This window comes from Tamandua tetradactyla, chromosome 17, assembly GCF_023851605.1.
Source record: "Tamandua tetradactyla isolate mTamTet1 chromosome 17, mTamTet1.pri, whole genome shotgun sequence".
NCBI lineage: Eukaryota > Metazoa > Chordata > Mammalia > Pilosa > Myrmecophagidae > Tamandua > Tamandua tetradactyla.
This window is the reverse complement of record NC_135343.1, coordinates 74,122,424-74,143,624: the sequence shown is the minus strand read 5'-3', so window position 1 is coordinate 74,143,624 and position 21,201 is coordinate 74,122,424. Positions and strand designations below refer to the sequence as shown.

At 45.8% G+C, this 21,201-nt stretch overlaps 1 protein-coding gene across 1 annotated transcript in view; it reads right to left on the bottom strand.

Annotated features, from left to right (window-relative positions):
- SH3RF3 (SH3 domain containing ring finger 3) overlaps positions 1–21,201 on the bottom strand; it is a 401,913-nt gene that overhangs the window by 165,825 nt on the left and 214,887 nt on the right. Inside the window, exon 2 of the mRNA XM_077134952.1 lies at positions 191–466. Within this exon, the coding sequence (XP_076991067.1) occupies positions 191–466 (276 nt within the window). The remainder of the gene's footprint in view (positions 1–190; positions 467–21,201) is intronic.

The following is a 21,201-nucleotide window of genomic DNA, read 5'->3' as shown; positions in this document are numbered from 1 at the left end:
ATCCACCTATTATCCCAGGGAGGCCCAGGGAGGTTAAGGAATTCGCCCAGAGTCTCAGAGAGGAGCCAGGGTTCAAACCCAGAAAGTCTGTCTGCCGAATCCATGCTCTTTACCACCAATTCCTCTCTTTGATGGGGCAAAGGTTCACGGGTGCTGTGAGAGGGCCAGCAGGATGCAAGAGTCACCTCACCTTGGTGAAGGTCAGGCAGTCCTTGTCTTGGTCTTTATCCTTTATCTCAAAATCATAAAGTGCTTTGCCCTGGGGCGGGGCCTGCGGCAAGGGCCGGATGCACTGGACGTAGCTGGCCGGGAAGAAGCCGTGGCTGCCGTTGAGCTCTCCGTGGTACCAGTTGTCATCTACCTTGCGGCGCAGGATGATGACGTCGCCCTTGCTGAACTTGAGGTCACCGGGCTCCTTCCCCTCATAACTGTAGAGGGCCTTGCCGTAGGGAAGTTGGGAAACGTTCTGAAAGCAAAAGAAAACACCTGGTTACTTTCCATTGGCCTTCCTGCTGCTGAGATTAAATCTGTCCTGGGCAGCGTAGGATTCCGAAGGGGCTTTCTGTGGCTTGTGGGCGAGTGCAGAGTGCCCTGAACGTTGGAAATATTTTAAGGGAATAGGCACCCTGTCAAAGGAATATGCAAACTCCATCCCCCACAGAGACAAGAGGGAGGGTCTATATAATCTCTAAGACAATATAATTCACCCTTAGGTAGCGCATGTTAGCTGTCAGGCACTGTCCTAAACCAATGACACAGACAAACTCCTGGTAAGCTTAAAAGGTGCTAATCATACCTTCACGGACCGTCGAGGAAACTGAGGCACAGAGAGAGAAAGTAACTTGTCCAAAGGCCCACACCTGTAAGTCTGAGCCCAGCCAGTCTAGCTCTGGAATGTTCTCACCAGCCACTCTATGCCTAATTATCTCCCACAGAGGGTGTTTCTCAGTGACTTTCGTCTAAAAATCAGTTAGGTTTCCAACAATGAAAATTTCTCTTAATCTTTGGAGCTTCCATAACAACTCAAAAACATGCTTCAGGGGGATTCTCAAGATGCTGGGTCAGGTCTGCACTGATTGTGTGATATCTGTCCCACTCCAACCCTCATACCCAATGGCATCCTTTAGCGACGTCCAGGGTGGGACCGCCTGGCCATGGTATGCAATATAGCCGAGCGGCCTGCCAAAAGACCACTTCTAGGATCTTGGTCGCCAGTGCACTAAATGTGCTAAGAAATCGTTCCCAGTTCTCACATACCCTCTGGGCATGGCACAGAGCTTTTTGTGCATGCAGAAGTCTGGTGCAGAGGTACAATTTCAAGAGCATAAAAATAGCACCCTCATCACGTCATGGAATGTTCCTGTCATGCTCTGGAGGTTAGATAACCAAAGGAAATCAATCTGCCATCTTTGGTCTTAAACAATGACTAGCTCTGAAACTCAGCAATGAGGAGTCTGTTGAGTCCACTGAGATTTTAAAAATGTTATCATCCACTTCCTGGGTTTCTCTCATTTGTACTTTTCATTAAGACCCACAGCCACATGGCTTTCTCTTCCTTTTCCTTAAGGGTGGCCAACACCTACTCAGCTCAGGAAGCTTTGCCAAAGGCCAATTCTGTGCCAGAAAACCAAACAAAATCTTACCCATTGTCCCTGCGTCAATACCAGACAATTTTCCTACCAGAAGCCACATTTTCTCACCAGGGCTGCCGATGCCAAATCTGTCTTTCGTATTTAAATCAATCCTCAGAGGCACAAAAGCCCAAAGCGGTAGTATACTGAAAAACTCTTTGTAGAGGACTTAATAACATGTTGGCAACTCAATCACTCTACATTTATGTTTCAGCAATGTCAAACGACAGCAGTTAAGACAGAACCTGCTGGCAAATTGACAAACAGCCACCACTAGCCAATTAAACTAGTAACACCAGAGGGTTTTTCATTGCAGAGCTCAAGGAGGGGAAAAAAAAAATCCGTTTTCTTCCAACAACGCTTATCCTGGATGGCTTTGTACTGTAGATACAATACGCTGTAATGGGCACTGATCTTAGAGAGCTGAAGCAAAGGGGGTATTTTACAGTCTAATTTCTGTGATTAGAAAATAATGGAGAGATTGTTGGCTGTGGTCACCAGAAGAATTCCAGAGGCACACCAGGGCGGAGGGCCACTCAAGCCCTGGACCAGTGGCTCTGAACTGGGACAATTTGCTCCCTAGAGGACACTTGGCAGTGTCTGAAGATATTTTTGATTTTCATAACTGGTGGTGGCTGTGCTACTGGCATCTGATGGGGTTGCTTCTAAGCACCCCAGAGTGCACAGGCCAGCTCCCCAAGACAGAAAATTATCCTGCCCCCAAGTCAACAGGGGTACAATTGAGAAACTCCACCTTAACTTATTCAATTACATTTATAAAAAGACAGAGCAGATTTTTCTGTTCTATTTTGATTGCAACCATCACTACTTCAAAAGTGAAAGTTAACATTTATTTTCAAGATAGGAGCATTTTCATTGTTCACTACATGGAGACGTTTAAAGATCCACCAACATAAGTGCTTTAAAAGGGACAGTTAAAAAAAAAAATAACTGGCTGGTAAGCTTGACAACTGGCCTCAAGTAGGTGCACAAAAGAAAATTTCACTTTGTCACAAACAGGCTTCCATTTGTTCTCATCCCCAAATCATGAGGGCCATGCTCAAAAGTCACAGCCTCTGTGGCTGTTTGGCAGTTTTCGTTACTGTTGATCAAGCTGATGAGCTAGAAAGGCCAGATTCCCCATCTTTGCACATTTTCTACTATATAAACAAAGACACATACCTCACCTATTCCTCCAGCTGTGAAGATGACACTGGTATTTCCTCTCTGCCCTCCCTGTCCAGGTGCCTCTAGACCAGTCAATGCAAGAGGCTTCTTGCAAGTCCCATTAGCACATTGTACAATTCTGGCCTCCACTCACCCCAAGTGACAGGGCGAGCTGGGGAGCTCATGAAAAGCCTCTGGCTCCAAAGCCCATATTTTCAATCACTACTAAGTACAGACAGACACAAAACTGTGCATCTCCCCAGGTTTCTGTGAGGCACGCACTCGTGATTTTCTGGGGGAGTCCATTGTCCATTGAGTCTCCAAAATGGGCCTGATCCCAGCAGTGTGAGAAGTCCTGCCCACAGCAGCCCCTGGGTCAGCTCAACCTGTCAGAGATTCAGTCTCTCTCTAAGTCTCTGCCACTCAAGTCCACTTCTTTCGGGGCTGTGGACCTAATGTCAGTCTAAATGCTTGCCCGACACCTCTGCCTGGCTGATTCAAAAGCACCCTGAAGCCACTGTCGGTCTCTCAGGACCCCGCCTCCTGTACCCTCACCCTGGCTGCGGAATCAGCACCCAGCTGCTAAATAAGCATCCTCAGTTCCCCTCCGCGTCCACCCCGCCCAGATTCACCATTTGCCATCAAATCCTGTTGATTCCATTTCTAAAACCTAGCCAACAGATCCCCTGTCCACACTTCCACTACCATTGCTGTGTCCTTTATCTACTGTTTCTTAATCATTGCAAACCTCTTCTAATGAGTTTCTGCTTTCCATCAGCCCATTTGGTTGCTGGATGCCCAAACGGAGAGCTGATCCCACCATCCTGCTGCTTATGAGCTTTCAATAGCTGCCTGCAGCCCTCAGGGGGATCCCAAGAGCTGTAGCCAGACATCCAGGGCTCCTCCAAGCAGCCCTCGAGTTTTCCTACCCCACCCCTCCCCTGTCACTAGCCACAGCAGTCTCTTTCACAAAGAAATGGTTCTGCTTCCAGACTGAGCACCAAAGCTACCTCCTCTGTCCTCTCTCCCTCCCCAAACTGGCCCACCACGCATGCCACTGCGTTAAACCAAGAACACAAGAACAGGAACTATGCCGTGTTCACCCAGATAACCCCAGAACCCAGGTGAGTCCCCGGCACCCTGTAGGGGCCCTATATATGCTTGTTAACTGAAATGGACTAACGTCTTTTCCTGGGACCGGGCCTGGATGGGGAGGGCCAGCAGAGAATATTAGAAAATGCTGGGAAAGGAAGACAAGTCTGCTATGGCAAGCCCTTGCCAACCAACAGCCCTGCTACGGATCCAGGAGACGGGGTGCCAAGCACATGGTTAGTGGCAAAAGGGCACTTCCTCTGCCGGGGCAGCAAAAGGAGCCCAGATGCCTTGTGAAGAGGTTGACCAGCTGCCGCAGGTGGACGCAGCCCTGCCCGGCTGCACTGCTCCAGGCACTTCGGCAACCTGGGCGCGCCACCCCCAGGCCCAGGGACAGGCGTGACGGGGTGGGGGTGGGGGGACGGGCTCAGGGCTCGGATGTGGCTCTGTTCACCTTACTGTCCGCTCCAGAAGGTGGCCCGGGGAGAAGGGACAGAGCCGAGAGAAAGAAGGAGGAAGTGGGAAGGGGAGGGGAAAGGATCATAGAGGGAGGGTGAGAGAGACAGGCACCCACCACCCTAACAGCCCCCTAAAACCACCTAGGATTCTGCTTTACGAAAGGAAAAAATAATTAAGGATTTAGCAGAGGGGAGGGTTTTGGGGGGGTGGGGGGGTGCTTAATGCAGTCAGAAACTATTATCCCCGTTAGGAAATGCTAAATAATGGTGAAGCTTTGCACCTCCATGGGGCTTTCATCTTCAAAGTCCTTTTTAAATATTAACCAATTAGTCCATGAAAAAAGGCCTGGAGGCAGGTGGCTGCTATTATAGGGAGAAAAAAAGAAGACATCAATTCAGCAATCTAGAGGACCTCTGAAATTCAACTCCTCCCCTACAAGCCCAAGAAAACTGAGCAGGTTCCCCTGGAACTCATTTCCTTTCTGACCCCACAAGTGCTTAGGGATAAACTCTCACCCTGTGGCCTGTTCCCCTTTGGAGGGAGTGTATTCAAACATCACTGCTAAACCACCATTATACGGGCTCGAGACATTAAGGAAAAGAAATAAAAGGAAAAGCGGGAAATACATCTGGGATGCCTACAGGATAATTAACACCAGTCACCACTGCAAGGCATTAATAATAATTAAAACTTATAATGTCAATTTCATGGCTCATTGCTCAGATGTATCGCACAAAATCTTAGTCTGGCCTTAATGTCCTACCCCGCGGAGAGATGGGTGTTCACGCATGCACAGCAGAGCCGTTTCCATCTTCTACTGGGATCAGACAAGGCAATGGCTTTGACAAATGTGCTTCCATGCCACCAAAGTGCCGGCAGGGTTTAAATCACACTGGCTTTCCTGGGTGAGGCAGGCGCCAGGGCTGGCACGGAGCAGTGTGGAGGCAGAAGGCTGAGTGCCAGGGTGAGACAGTGGAGGGGCCTCTCCAGGTCTCCCAGCAAATTGGGGCAACAGAGGATGGATGCAAGCAATTGCCCAAAGAACCCACTCGTCCTTCTTTTTACTTCTAAGGACTAAACCAGTTCTCCCTTTTCCTGTCACTGTGCACCAGTCCTTTCCGTGCACCAGTCCTTTCCTTCAGAAGACTCGTCACTTTGTGTGATTATGTTATCAGTGGACATCTCCCTCTAAGCTCCACGGGGACAGATACTGTGGCTGTTTCTTTCCATAATTACATCCCCAGTTCCTGGCCCAGATTTGACATAAATTACATACTCAAATATATCTGCCAATATAAGAATATACAGCTCAACAAGTAGATTCTCTGGGATTAGAGCCTTTGATTGTAAGGACTTCCTTCGCCTGTTATGTTGGTTTGAAGCTGTGATATACCCCAGAGAAACCTATGTTCTTTTAATCCATCTCTGTATGTTAAATCTCTCCCATGGTGGGGAGGAACTTTTGCTTAGGTTGTTTTCATGGAGATGTGACCCAGCCCATTTAACGTGGGTCTTGATTGCCTTGTTGGAGTCCTTTATGAGAGGATAAAAGGCAGAGACGTTTTGGAGAGAGCTCAGAGGAAGAAAATGCCCCAGGAGAAGCCAGAAGGACCCATGGGAGCTGAGAGAGCCATTTTGAAACCAGAATCCAGGACAGAAGGACCAGCAAATGCTGCCATATGCCTTCCCATGCGACAGAGGGACCCCCGATGCCAGCAGCCTGTCCTCAGAGAAGATATCTTCCTCTTAATGCCTCAATTTGAACATTTTCATGGTCTTAGAACTGTAAATTTGTAACCTAATAAAAATCTTTGTAAAAGCCAATCCATTTCTGGCATATTGCATTCCAGCAGCTTTAGCAAACTGAAACATCTGCCAATTCTTTTCCCCAAGGAATGAGGCTCAGGGTCCATCCAGCCAAAACTCCTGTGCTCATGGTGGCTTGGTCTTAATGATGAGGAAACCATCCACCGATTGCTCCAGCAGGAGAAGGGAGCTCCAGCTGGAGGAACTGGCCTGAGCAAAGACACAGAGTTAGGACTGGATAAGGGTCTTATTCATGTTTCCAGCATAGTACATGACAAACAGTTGAGACACATCAGAGAAATGAATGCACAGCAAATTCTAGGGATGGCAAGTAGGCAACAGAGGGGGAGATTGTGTAATGGTAAACAAAGTAAGCATTGCAGGGTCTATGAATGTGCTGAGATTGCTGATTGTCCCTGAGTAGCTATTCTTTTCCTTTTTTTTTTTAGTGAAAATATACCAAGGTTGAACTGGGATTCACAGACATCCAGCTAAAGAATCCATTTTCCAGCCTCATTTATAGGTAAGCATAGCTAGGTGTCAAAATTTTGGTAAGTGGGATGTAAAATGAAAGTAATATGTACAAATTCTGGATGGTATGTTAAAACGAAATTTCACTTCCTTTTCTTCCTTTTTGCACTAGGTAAATAACAGATGTGGTGCTGGTGAGCTGGCTTTTCTATACAAAGGTTTTATCTGGAGCAACAAGAGGGAAGGAACCTGAATCCCTGGATGGCCTTGTGGCAGAGCTTTCTCTAGGTCCTGGACCACCGGACTTCTTTTTTTTTACTTTTTTATTGTATAGTATAACATATACACAAAACAAAGAAATAAAAAAGCAGTAGTTTTCAAAGCACTCTTCAATAAGTAGTTACAGGACAGATCCCAGAGTTTTTCATGGGCTACCACACCTTCCTCTCAGATTTTTACTTCTAGCTGCCCCAGAATATAGGAGGCTTGAGGGAGTAAATATTTTTTTTTATCATCACAATTGATTTTTTTCTTTCTTTTTTTGTGTGAAAAAATCACATATAGAAAAAAGCAATAAATTTCAAAGCACAGCACCACAATTAGTTGTAGAACATATTTCAGAGTTTAACATGGGTTACATTTTCACAATTTTAGGTTTTTACTTCTAGCTGCTCTAAGATGCTGGAGACTAAAACAGGTATCAATTTAATGAGTCAGCATTCATACTCATTTGTTAAGTCTTACTTTCTCTGTATAACACTGACATCACCTTTGATCTTTCTATCCTTCTCTGTTGGGGTGTTTGGGCTATGGCCATTCTAATCTTTTCATATTGGAAGGGTCTGTCACTAATGTGGGGTAGGGAGATGGAACTATCTCATATTCTGGAGATGCTGGGCCCTCTAGGTTTCAGGACTTATCTGGTCCAGGGACCCATCTGGAGGTTGCAGGCTTCTGGAAAGTTACTCTAATGCATGGATCCCTTGTGGAATCTTATATATTTAGGCCATGGACCACCAGCCTTTTAGTGGACTGTTACAGTAAGGGACTCTATATTAGTTGAACCATTGTGTTTTGGGATCTTCTCAGTTTAGCGGCTTAGCTTTAGTATCCTGACTAATTCAGAAATCTATTTATGATTTCTTTAGATTGGATTATAAACATTTTTCAGGCCATTACCTTATTTAAATAATATAGCTAATCAGAGTGTCCCCCCCTCTTTTAATTTACAAATTGAGTCTGTAACGAACAAGGTGTTGGGGTATCACACTCAAACCAGGAGGGCCCCTGATGGGTTTCAGTTTACAGCTAGTTATATATTTCAAGTAATGTCTTCCCTTTTATTAATTAAAAGTTGCCTATTGAGTCCTAGTTTTTGTTTCTTTCATTCTGTTATTCTGATGGTTTTTAAATTCTCCATATTTGTGCACTCATTTTTCTAAAAATTTAGAAAACAGCGGTGTAAGCCAGCTCCTGTCTAGGCTCCAAGCAGCAGAAATGAGCCTCTGATCCCTTTACTCAGATGGTCACTGACCAGGGGCAGCCCAGTAGCCATTAAAACAATGGCAAGATATTAGAGTCCCCTAGGGGGAATGGTGAGAAAAGGGGAAAATTTAATTTCCCCAAGTGGAGAATTCTTGATATTCTCACAGGCAGTGGGGACAGCCAGAGCAATAGGCCAAGACTGCAATCTTGGGGTTTGTTCATATGAAACTTAATCCCGCAAAGGATAGGTCAAGTTTACTTAAAATTAGGCCTAAGAGTCCCCCCAAGAGAACCTCTTGTGTTGCTCAGATGTGACCTCTCTCTCTGCCGACACAGCAAGCAAACTCAGTGCCCTCCCTCTGTCCACATGGGACATGACTCCCAGGGGTGTGGACCTTCCTGGCAACGTGGGACAGAAATCCTAGAATGAGCTGAGACTCAGCATCAAGGGATTGAGAGAAATCTTCTTGACCAAAAGGGGGAAGAGTGGAATGAGACAAAATAAAGTGTCAATGGCTGAGAGATTCCAAACAGGAGTTGAGAGGTTATCCTGGAGGTTACTCTTATGCATTAAATAGATATCACCTGTTTAGCTAAGGTGTAATGGAGAAGCTGGAGGGAACTGTCTGAAAATGTGGAGCTGTGCTCCAGTGGCCATGTTTCTTGAAGATAATTGTATGATGATATGGCTTTTGCAGTGTGACTGTGTGGTTGTGAGAGCCTTGTGACTGATTCTGATATCCTTTTGTCTACATTATTGATGGACAAGTAAAACATATAGATTAAAAATAAATAAATAATAGGGGGAGCAGATGTTAAAATAAATTCAGTAGATTGAAATGCTGGTGCTTGGTAAAGGGGAGGGTTAAGGGGTATGGTATGTATGAATTTTTTTCTGTCTTCTTTTTATTGCTTTTTCTGAATTGATGCAGATGTTCTAAGAAATGATCATGATGATGAATATACAACTATGTGATGATAGTGTGAGTTATTGATTATATAACAAGAACAGAATGATCATATGATAAGAATTTTTGTGCTTGTATGTGGTTATGTATCATAAAAAAATAAATAAATTGAAAAAAAAACCACTGGCAAGATATTGACAACTGCAATAAAAAAGAAATGCATAATCCCCCAAAACACAGACCAGATGAGGGCACCACTAAGCTGCTACTATTGTCTGTTGCAATCGTGAAGTTAGACCCTCTACAGCCAAAGGCTAGCTTTTGCAGAGCCACATGGCTCAGCAAGCTTAGTGAAGATTAAAAGCAACTCTGCATGTTTTTTTAACTTTTCCCAGATTTTAACAAGGGTCGTCTTCACAAATTGGTCTGCTATTCCATGCATTATTTGGTGGTCATTTCTGTGCTGCTAGTTGTATTTTGCTAGCCAGTAGTAAGGCTTAATTTTCTGTTCCGAATGGTAGGAGAAGTGGGATTTTTAAGGCCACATTTCACCTTGGAAACATCTGGCGATTAAAGGCTGGATGGAGCCATCTGTATGAAGACCGTGTAAGGAGATGAAAGGGGCTACATAAAGCATTGTCATTATAATGCCATATAAAGGATGTGCCACTTCAAACGTCTTCTCAAGTTAGCCTCTACAACTTTATAATAAAACCATTATGATGTAAAAAAAACAAACCTTTTTCAAAACAACACTCTGTTCTCTAGAAAGAATTAATGCTTTAAAAACTTAATTCATCCTTTGAAGAATGTGACATCAGCTTCCAGGCCACTCACAGACCTTCCTGTGGAAGGAGGAGGGACATTAAGGCTCAGGCTTAGCCTAGCAGAGAGAAAGGCAAGATCCAAGTGAGGACATCTGAAGGCAGACTGAGAAGCCACAGGTAGAAAACAGTTGCATATGACAAGCACACGCTGTCTCGGAATCTCGACCTCCGTGGGGTTACATCCAGTTCCCACTGGAGCTTTGTGCTGTCTATTGGCAAATACTATGGGCCTTGGAGCGCACGTATTGATATATTCTGTTTCTCCTTTCGAGTCCCATGCATTTTTCAAAGTCTGAGCAGCTTCGGATAACTCACAACTGCCTTTCTTAGCACCAGGTTTTTCAAGGTCAGGTGAGCTTTATAACGACAAAACATGCCAGTTTTGTGTTCAGAGAGTTTCTAGAGGGCTGATAGGCTGTTGGCACTCTACTCAAGCTACAGTTTCATCGGTGTCTCTTTCATAGCAAACTCTCCATCTTTGGTTTGCAAAGGAGAAGATGCCATTACAGAAGCTACTCAGCAATTCTTGATCATCTATGCCATGATGATGGAGATGGAGGAGAAGAATGGATAATTATGACATTCTTTCCACCTAATTATTATTATTTTTTGAGTAAGCAGGTAGAAAGTTTATTAAGAATGCATGTGAGAGGATGCTCTCTCAAGATAAGAGTAGCCAAAAGTGGGGTGCTGTGGGGCAGGCAGCTTGTATTGATTGCTCAGCTTTACTTACTCCCCCACCCCCTCCTTGGTCAGAGCTTTCCTCCTACCCTCCCTCCCGTCACGGTGGTGCCCAGTGGCAGACAGTGCACTTGGGCTGGTCAACTGCTACCTGGGGTTTCATGTAGGTGGGTGGCCCCAGGCAGGGTGTCGGTGGGGACAGGCCCTCCTGACCTTGATTAACCTTCCTTGCTTGAGGGTTCGTTCATGGTGTCTTTTCTCTGCTCTGTCCTGCCTCAACTGGGTCACTTAGTTTTGTTTTTTTTTTTGCATGGGCAACACCTGGAAACGAACCCGGGTCTCTGGCATGACAGGTGGGAACTCTGCCTGCTGAGCCACGGTGGCCCGCCCTGGGTCACTTCATCTGAACCTGAGCTCCAGCCCTCCTAACTCATCTTCTCAGAGTTGTAGCCAGTGAGCTTAGGTCAGGACCTTCCTGATAGAAGGGAGAAGGAGCGGAGAAACTTCCCAAAGTCGGGAATAAACAAGAAGCTGTCATGGAATGGGAGGGTTAGAATTAACTGAGCAAAGGAGCTAAAAGCCAAGGCTCCCTGATAGGAGGGGCCAGTTTCAGTCTTACACGTGCCATTGGGCTGCGCAGGGTGTGAAGGCAAAAAGAATCCCAGGAGCTACGAATGAGGCAAACTAGCACAAAAGGTTCACCCCCAGAGGTGGGACAGGAAGACCCTAACACAGTGGGCAATGGGGATCCTTTTGCTGAAATTAAAATGTAGTCACCTGGGGTCTCCCCAGGTGGAAGATGAGCCCTGTGTCTTTCCACTCTTCCGTGGGAGAAGGCAGGATTCAGCCGGGCGGATGACAGCCTTGGGGGTGAGGGGATGTAGGAGGCACGAGGCTTTCACGTGGCCACCTTGGTTGCCAGATTGTGCTCCTGGAGGCGCTAGGACCCGCCCCTGTAAAAGCAGGTCTCCCCACGGGCTCCCCTACCTCCAACCACTCCTTCATTTCCGTGACAGGTTTCCATGCGAGCCTTTGAAAGGCTTCCAATGCTAAAATGAGCTTTCAGCACCCACAGAGAGCCTCCTGTTCTATGCACCCAGACCCTGTGCTTTGTCAAACACAATCACAACGCCCCTTTGCCACACTGCCTTGCTCGCTGCCCCCGGGCTCAGATTACACCCAGCTTTGCCATGTGAAACGTGGGCAGGGACAGCGCTCTCTTCTCTTACCATCTGTCCCTGCGACTGGAAGGGACTCATGGGGCTGCCCGCGGGCCAGAGACCCCAAGCGCGCCTGCAATTGCAATAGCCCCTTTTCCTGAGCTTTGCTTCATGAACCTTACCCTAAAGTGAGACAGAGGCTCACTAACAACGACTTGTTCATAAAGGAAGTGAAAATTAATTTTGTTTTGATCACTTTGCAAACATGAGCTAATCAGAATTGCCTGGAGAAGGTTTAATCCTGTTGTTGGTAGCTGCGTTTCTAGATCATCAGTAAGTATTTGTTTAGGGTTCAGAGCACCCATTTTGGGCTTCCAGAATCCACTTTTCCTACACTGTTCAGAAGAAAGTGTGTATGGAGATGCAATGCACACATGCACACACACGCAAATACTGTCTTTCAAATATAATCCACCCACCCACATATGAGTTTATCTTTCTATAGTCAGGAAAAGGGGAAGGTGAAAATATTTACTATTAGCCTAGTTCGGAAGTCAGCCAAGTGTGGCCCTAAGGACAAATCCAGTCTGCCACCCTGTTTTGTAAATAAAGTTTTATTGGCACACAGCCACACCCACTCACTTCCATATGGTTCCCACTGCTTTCCAGCTGCAATGGCAGTGCCGAGGAGTTGTGAAATAGTTACTATCCGGCCCTTGTCATAAAAAGTTTGCTGACCGTGGGAGACATGGTCAAGGTAACAAAGGCCTAAAGTCAGATGCTTGCACAATTTCCCCTCATCTCAGGGAAAAACAGGCACCAGCTGTGTAAATTTAGCTGTGTTACAAGCAGTGACTTGGAAATAGGGGATGGCCTGGCCCCGCCGCAGCCTTGCAATGTGGCTTCTGACAAAGTACCTTAATTCTCAGCAGTTTAGTCTTCCCATAAACTGGAGAGAATCAGATCTGTCCTTCCACATTTCCAGGTGCTGCCAAGGGAATGAAGTCGATGAGATATACGTAAAGAGCTTCTTGTCTCTTAATGAAGAAGTTGCCATAAAAATGATTATCCTAGACTGTCTGCTGAAGCAAACTTCCTAGGAACCCAAAAGCCAGTGCTAGAAAAGGCAGAATTTTCTAAGCGTAGAAGTACATGAAGGATGGGAGGGGGCTAGGACTCTATCCCTTATTTGTCACAGCATTCTGGGTGCCTAGCCTTGCATCTGGCTCCCAGGGCTCCAAAACTATGTTAAAATGAGGAGTAAAATCAATAAATCACAAATTTGTGGTCCTTGATCATACAAGTCCTTTCTTTACCCTCTCATGGGTTTCCATGTACACATGCTCAGGTTCAAGTGGTACTGACTGCTTCTCTTCCAAAGGGCTTCTGCATTACGCTTTACACACTCACCATCACCCAACATAAAAGCCAACCACTTCTTACTGACCATTTCATATATGCCCCGCCTTGCACAAACACTTTACACATGTTAACCCATTTAATCCTAACAACAACCTTTTGCTCAGTTCTAACATTATCGGGTCACAGACCAGAAACTCGAGGCACAATAAAATAGTAGTAACTTGCCCAAAGTCAGAGAGATTGTAGAAAAAATAGTAGAGTTGGGACTTGAAGCCAGGTAGTTTGAGTTTCGAGCCGGTGTGCAAACCTACCGCTTGCACTGCCTCTCCAGAGTTCCACCATGACCATTTGTTCAGCTGCGACCTTGTCCCAGACTCCAGATAATTATTGTGCACAGGTACCCTCTGAAGTGGGAATTATTATTGTCATTCTGCAAGTGAGAAAACTGCAGAGAGGCAACCAGTTCTTCAAAGCCATAGAGCTGATAGAGGGGGAAGCAGGCTTCAAATCCAGGGCTGTCCAACTTTGAAGACCCTGCATCTTAACCGCCAACCTGCCCCACGCATTCTCACAGAGGGCGGAGGGACCTCCTTATGCACCTCGAGAATCCTCCATTTAATTTGGGAAATAAGGAAGAGCTGTGGCGTGCTTTTCGGTCATGGAGGGTCCTAGGAGGGTCTAGATCTGTGCTTGCATTTACCCAATTTGGAGAAGAATGGCTCATTTTTCCACTCCCTGGTTAGACAACCCTGGGATTGTGAAGTATTTGACAAATTCTTGACAGCATGTGCCTGCAGGATCACGCACTAACTGAGTCGCAGCGTGCTGAGCAGGGGACTGTCCTCTTTGTATTGAGAAGGTGCCTCTGCCAGGGTCCACCGGTGTGAAGCACTGTGGGGAGCAGATGAGTCCCCTTGCTCGCAGGGAACCAGGAGCTGGCTAGCTGTCACCCATGCGGCTCCTTGCACCCTGCTGACTGCGCAGGTGGGTGGACTCCACCCTGCCCTATCACCTCCCAGCGACAGCTGTCCTCAGACTCCCCTTTGAGGGGTGGGCTCAGGTAAAGGGCTACTTCTCCTTGTGGACTGGGGTCTCCCACCACCTCAGAATGCCAAGAGTCAAGGAGTAAATCGAAGGCTTCCCGTCAGTCTTTTTCCTTTCTCAGGAGGGGAATTAGGATAGATGATTCCTTCCAGGTCCTTATTCCAACCCAAACTAACCACCACGTCAGTTTTACATGATTTTCCTCCACATTGTTGTTTTAAGGTCACAAAGAAATAATTCAAGGAAGTAAGGGGGGGAAAATAAGATGTCTGTATTTATCCATCTTAAAAAAATATATGTTCTTTTAAGAATCTGCCTCTAAGGGCAAAGAAAGGAGACTTGCTTCAAAAACAGGGATCTTAGCCCTTGAGGGCTTTTGAGGGGAGCAGTGCAGTTTTGTGTGTAAGACTCTGGTTCAATCCTGCCTCTGCCACATCCTGGCCTCTCCTTCCTCAGTTTCCTCATCCGCAAAAAGGGCAGTCTAAAATATCTCTCCCACAGGGATCCTGTGAGATTAAATGAATTAATATATATCAGTTGTGTATGCAACAGAGTCAGAACCATAGAATGGTTTCCTGTTGGGATTAAATAACTTCACCATCGGCAAAACTATCAGTAAACAGCATGTAATGTGTTTCCTGAAGTGGGCCATGTCACGCTGCCACGTATCCAGCGTATTAATTTGCAAGCTCCACTAAAAAACAAAAAAGACCTTAGCGAAGTAAACTCAGCCACCAAGGTAACCCAGCTGGCGTCATGTGGCAGAGTCAGTTAGAAACAAGAGCAGTTCTCGCACCACCAAAAGATGGATTTCTTAGAAGGTGTGTTTGAAAGCCCGGCGCAGCTTCACCAATTCCTTCGGAAGAGTTTCACAACAGGGAGATGGGCAGAGTAGCAGTGGAAGGACCCCTCTTCTCTCCTCCCTGTGTGGCTGGTGGCTCAGGGCACTGGAGATGACCCAGAAAGTGGGACATGGCCAATGTTACACAGCAGGGGGGAGGCCCAGACTTAGGGACAGACAGGACAATGAGTGGCCCAAGGACCACGGCTCGGGCTCTTCCCACTCACTACAGATGGACACGGACTCTTAAAAATCTTTAGAGCATGGGACCAAGCTCAGAAAAAAGTGTCCCATTTGCCCCTTTTTGAATCCCTTCTCTTTCCTCTCTGTAAAGCCTTCAGGTGCTTCAAATATGTACTAGAAAAGCAGCACCATTCCAAGCCCTGAGTTAATATGTGGTATACTGTGGGTTTGCTATTATGTTAAAAATGTAAAACCTGAATCAAATTGCAGTAATGGCCTGGGTTTAATTTACAGGCATACTAAATTTACCTAGTTTGCATTAATTCTGCAATTTGGCACCCACATAGGATAATGGTGTGACAACATGGCACCCAGACAATCTCTCTGGTCTGGGACCTGTGGACACTGAAGCAGAATCCCCTACTGCACTGGATGCCTGTGGATGTGGGCTGAGTTGAGAGTGTCCCTTGGTATTGTATTCCCATATTGAATTATAGAAATCATTAAGTCCAGATATTTGCTTACAAAATGCTTTGCTAACTTGGTAATGGAAATCACCACAAAATTGGATGTCACAGTCACTTTTATAGACTTAAGGTGAACTTCATAAATAAGTTATTAATGCAAATGGTCTCACTAAAGAGAAACAAACAAATGCTCATCTGAGTTGTGGCAAAGCGTGTGTGCCTCAGCAGTGAGGAAACACTGCCCCCGGAGCTTTGGATTAATTTGGCCTCTAACAGCTCTTCCATCCGCACAATCACCACAGTCAGCCAGTGCCTGGATTATTTAACAGCAGCTTGAAGGCTAGAAGTGAGACTCATGGTGAGCCACCAGCATTTACTAGCAATGTGTACACCAGTAAATGTCTTTGTACTCAAGGCAGAAATCCACTGGTGGCAGCTTTGCTTCACCTTTTGGAGGGTGCGTGGGTGGTTCAGTGGTTAGAATGCCCACCTCCCATGCGGGAGACCGGGCTCGAATCCCAGCCACGCACCCCACCCCCACCCCCCAAAAAATGTATTTTGGATGTTAGTGAGGCAATCCAATTATTTCCTGTTATATCTATGAGAAATTCCTCTCCCACCCTCATGCTTTCATGCAACCATGTAAACCCATTCTGAAGTGAAAATGAGGTCCCTTCATCCAGTAGGCAAAACAAGACTGCCTTTTCAGCCTGAATCTCATCCCCTTTGGTTAAAGGAGGAGCTTTCTCCTACCAGCTTTTTCTAGGCCAAGTGGTGGTTTTTGAACTTCCTAAAATATCAAAGAGTTGACTAGCCCTACCTAATTTCAAAAATTAGGCAGAGGAACATCCTTTACTTTCTAACTTTTCCTGTTGGGTCTCATTTGATCAGTTATTTCAAATCAACCTTATGGTTTTATGATATCACATTATGAATTGTACCTGTGAAACTTCCCTCCTCCAAAAGATTTTCTATTGTTGTTATTAGAATTGCTTCACTAAGAATTACACATTTCACGTTTACTTAGCATTTTACACTTTTCTAATCATTTTCATGGGCTTTATTTAACTTTCCTTCTTATTTTTCCAGTAACCCTGTAAAGCAGGAAGTGGTTTTGGCAAATTTTAGATATTTATTCAAGAAATCAGCTAGGAAAACACCCAAGGTCCTAGCACTGCTGAAGCTTATTTTCAGTAAACAAGTAGAGAAATAAGTACAATCTTGAGTACGTTAAAAAGTGTTAAGAAAAGAGGGGAAAAAAATAAATTAGGGGAGAGGCTATGAAATGTTGGGGGGTGGGATTAGATCAGAATTTTAGACAGGGTGGCCACACTTCACTGAGAAGGCAGCCTCTGAGAATCAGCCTGAATAAGGTGAGGGGATGAGCTGTGGGGATGCCAAGGTAAAGAATATTCCAGAAAAGGGAACGAGGCAGATGCTCTGAGGTGGGCATGCAGGGGGGCTCTGCAGTTACAGGGAGGGAGCCAGTGCCAGCAAGAGGTGGCCACGCTATAGGGTTGACAAGGGGCCCTAACAGCAGGTCCCTGAACATCCAAGGAGATGGGACGCAACCGGGGGTTTCAATGAGGAAGTTGAGGCACAAAGGAGGAGCCAAAGAAAGATGTTGAGAAAGTTGCTTTCTTTGGAAAATATTTTAGGAAGAGAAATTTCTCCTTGCTCAGGATGACAGAAGGGCTGCCCTGCCTCAGGTTCCTCTGAGGTGGCTTAGGTTTTGTTGGTGTGTCTTGGGATTCTAGATCCATCGGAAGGAATGGGTAATATCACAGGCAGGCAGAGAAAACATTCTTACTCACGGGTTGTCTAAAACTTCCTGATAAATCTGCACTGTCATTATAAAAATTTCAGTTTTGAAGCAAGTAGAGGTATAATAATTAATACCCTATGGAGAAACGAAACCGTATTTTCAATGATCAAAAAGTATGCATGATCAATGCTGTGTTTTAAACCATATTCTCAGAGCCCCAAATCAGGGGCAGAATCATTAAAACCAGGACTCTTCCAGAAAACCAAGCCTATAAAGCAGAAAAGAGGAAGGGAGCTCAGAGATTTAATAAAAATGTCAGGTTCTCCGAATTTGCAGTCTAACTGCTTTCCTGACATTTTGCCTGCCTTATCAGAAGTGCTATCTAAGGGAGCTGGTGACACTAGAATATTCTAACACGAGACAGCAAAGAGAACAGAGAGGTTTGAACAAATTCATTCAGCAGTGTCAGGTAACCCATCACATGCTGTTCTAACAAGTTAAAGAGAAATATTTTGTAGTTTATTTTCCCCTTTCCCCAACGTAACTACTTTTTTTCTCTTCTCGGGGACTTCTTATCTCTACTAATGAGCATGCCTTCTCGTTGCTATGCCACCTGCTATTTGGCATGTCACCTGCCAAATTTCCTTTCGTTCTGCTGGAATCAAAGCATATTACTGCTGCACTTCCAGTCCTTATGAACACATAGATATAGGTGGCAGGAACCTGTCTGTCCCAGCCAGCAGCTGCTCTTCCTTCGGCCAGCAAGTCTGTGCTCCCACTTTTAGGAAAAGTTATAAGGTGCAGTGGCAGCCAGCAAACCATCAGACCCACGAAGCAACTCTCTTTTAAATGAGGGAGGCTCACAGGGGTGGAGAGGTCCCGAGGAGAAGTATCCTAGCCATGAGATACTTCTTAAAGCTTTAGTGCCAGAATGAAGTCGTTTGAGACTGTAATAGATGGTTGGAGACCTCGAATCTTAGAAGCTGCCTCCAGTTTTAAAAATTGACGAACGTATCATTTGCCTAAAAGTATTCTAGGCATATCCCAGTTATTAATTCATTTAAACTTGGCAACATGCTTATGAAATAAGTATTATGATCTCCATTTTACAGATGAGGAAATGAGCCACAAAGAGGGTAGGTAAGTAATTTTCCCATGGTCACGTGGCTAGTAAGTGACAGAGTTGGGATTCAAACCCTGGCAGGTTTGGTTCCAGAGTCAGAGCCCTTGTACTCTATGCCAGGGGTCACCAAACTTCTGCTACAAAGGCCCACAGAGTAAATACGGAAGGCCTTGCGGGCCATATGGTCTCTGTTGTGACTGCTCAGCTCTGCTCTTAGAGCACAAGAGCAGCCACAGATGGTTAGTGAATAGGTGTGGTTGTTTCCAATAAAACTTTATTTACAAAGACAGATGGTGGGCCAGACATGGCCCCTGGGCTAAAGTTTGCCAACTCCTGCTGTCTGCTATGGGCACTGCCTCGTTGTGTGTCTTGCAAACTGTGATCACACTCGAGTTGTTCTCAAGTCCATTCTAATGGACAAGGCTTATTCTGTGTTGCGATTTTAAAAGCAAGGAACCAAGGAATTGCCATTTCTAAAATCTGATGCTCAACATGACCTAATAAAATGGTCACATATAGTTCCCTGGGTGTTTCAGCGATAGAAGGCAAAGAATATGCTTTTTATTTTTTTAAGGGTAAAATGAAATCCTGCTTTACTTGAATTCTCAACCATAGGCAGGGGGAGTTGCAGGGACCGTCCCTGGCAGCCCACAAGTTCTGTCTGAGCAGTGGGCAAGGTCTGTGCATGCTCTATGCTTTCCTCTAGGGGCAGCACCCAGATTCCTGCGGTATTCTGGTCGAGCTGTATTTGCACACTGTGTGAGTGTGTGTGTGTGTGTGTGCGTGCATAGGATGCACAAGATCTGACAGGAGGGGCCATTCTGCCCGCTCCATCCAGGCCTGCCTCTGGTCACATTCACATTCAGTAGGATTCGGGCCTGTGGGAGCAGCCTGACACCCAGCCCATTAATATAAATACATTACCCGCAAGGCTGCAAAATGCCTTCTGCATCCTGCTGATGGCAAGAACTGCCAAGGTTTCGCTTTCACAGTTTATTACCACCCCATCAGAATAGCTCAAAGGAAACCATCCGTTTCTGACCATTTATCCTGTGTGGCAAGAAATACTTCAATACATTGGTAAGGACACAATTAACATATCATGTAAAAGCAAGAGAAGGACCTGAAGTCCTCCTTTTCGCAGCCCACACTAGCTGCTGAACCACGGCGTACTACCCTGTGGGACCCTTGCTCCTGAGAACGCACTGCAGGAATCACTCCGCAGTTATGCCAATGCTTCCCATCTCCTGCCTGGCAGATTAGAGTATGTTCTGTCCACTGGGATCCAGTCTAACCACCTACATACTGCAAGGTGAACTAAGAAATGCATTCCAACTAAACAAAAAATGCAGAAGAATCTCAGTTCAGGAAAAACTGAATGGTGGGGAGAGATGGGATTCTGGTGTGTGGTAGGGGACGGAACAGGGCTTCTGTGCCCATATGCATTCTTGGGAATGGACACGCAGTCAGAGGCAGCAAAGGAACTTCTGGCCCCACTGCAGCTTCACTGAGCCCTTGCTGGAGGCAAACCCTTCCAAGAAGATAGCACCAGTGAATGTCAGGTCTAGAGGACCTACTGCATTTGGCAGAGTTGAACTGCGTGCTGAGAGGGAAGAGGAAATTTCACTCAAGCACCCCTGGGTGGAGTTCTCATTGCTGATAACAACTTGTCTAATAATAGAATCAGGAGAAAGAGCTCTCATAGGATAGAGATGGGGGAGAGAGAAGGAACACATAGATAATTGGGTTGCCTCTGTCCTGAATCATGCAAGCAAGGCTACTGAAGGCCTGATCCATTTCAGTCACCAGTAGCCCACGGGAAGGGTTCAAGGCAGAGCCGCCTCCCTGTCGTGGGTAAAGGACCTCTGCTGCTGCTGTTTACAATCAGCCTTGGCCAATATATCTTATAAATAAAAGCACTCAGAAGACTAGCAAAAATCATGTAGTCTTCTCACTTTAGCTGAAGCTGAAAGTCTCAGATTCTGAGGACCAACTGACGTTGGCCTCAGTTGGCATCATCTAAGTGAGTGTTGGCAGAATCACAGCACCAGAGAGATGCTGGACAAATTCTTACTGTGGAGGCGAACTCTTTCAGGGTCAGCTGCCCTACAGATCACCCATATAGGAAGGCAGGAGAGCTGATGCCTCCCTGACACAAAGAAGACAAGTTCATCTGAAGATGATCGCAGGGTGTGGTGGTCACAAGGGGTCACTGGGTGAAGGACCTTAACAGAAGACTCTTAAGAACTGTTATTAATACATTCATTCATTTACCTAGGATGTATTGGCCATCTAATATGTGCCTGACACTGCTCTAAGAATTGGTAATATTTCAGAAATGAAATAGATACCCCACCCCCCAAAAAAAAAATCTCTGCCCCAAAGAATGCACATTTTAGAAGGGGAGAGATACATATACCAAATAAACAAATAAAATATATGGTAAAGACAATAAGTACTATGGGGAAAAATATACAGGAATGGTATACGAAGTATCAGCAGGGGTGGAGGTTTACAATTTAAGCAGGATGGGAAAGAACCTGTAAGAGGAGAAGGAGCAAGCTGTGTGGTTTCAGGGGCGGGGAATGTTCCCGGCGGGGAGAACAGGTTGGGGCAGGACCCTGGGTTGAGAGGAGGTGGAGGCTCTGCTCAAGGACAGCCAAAGACCAACAGGGCTAGAGAGAAGGGAGTGAGGGTGAAAGTAAAGGAGAGGCCGTCAGCCAGCAGAG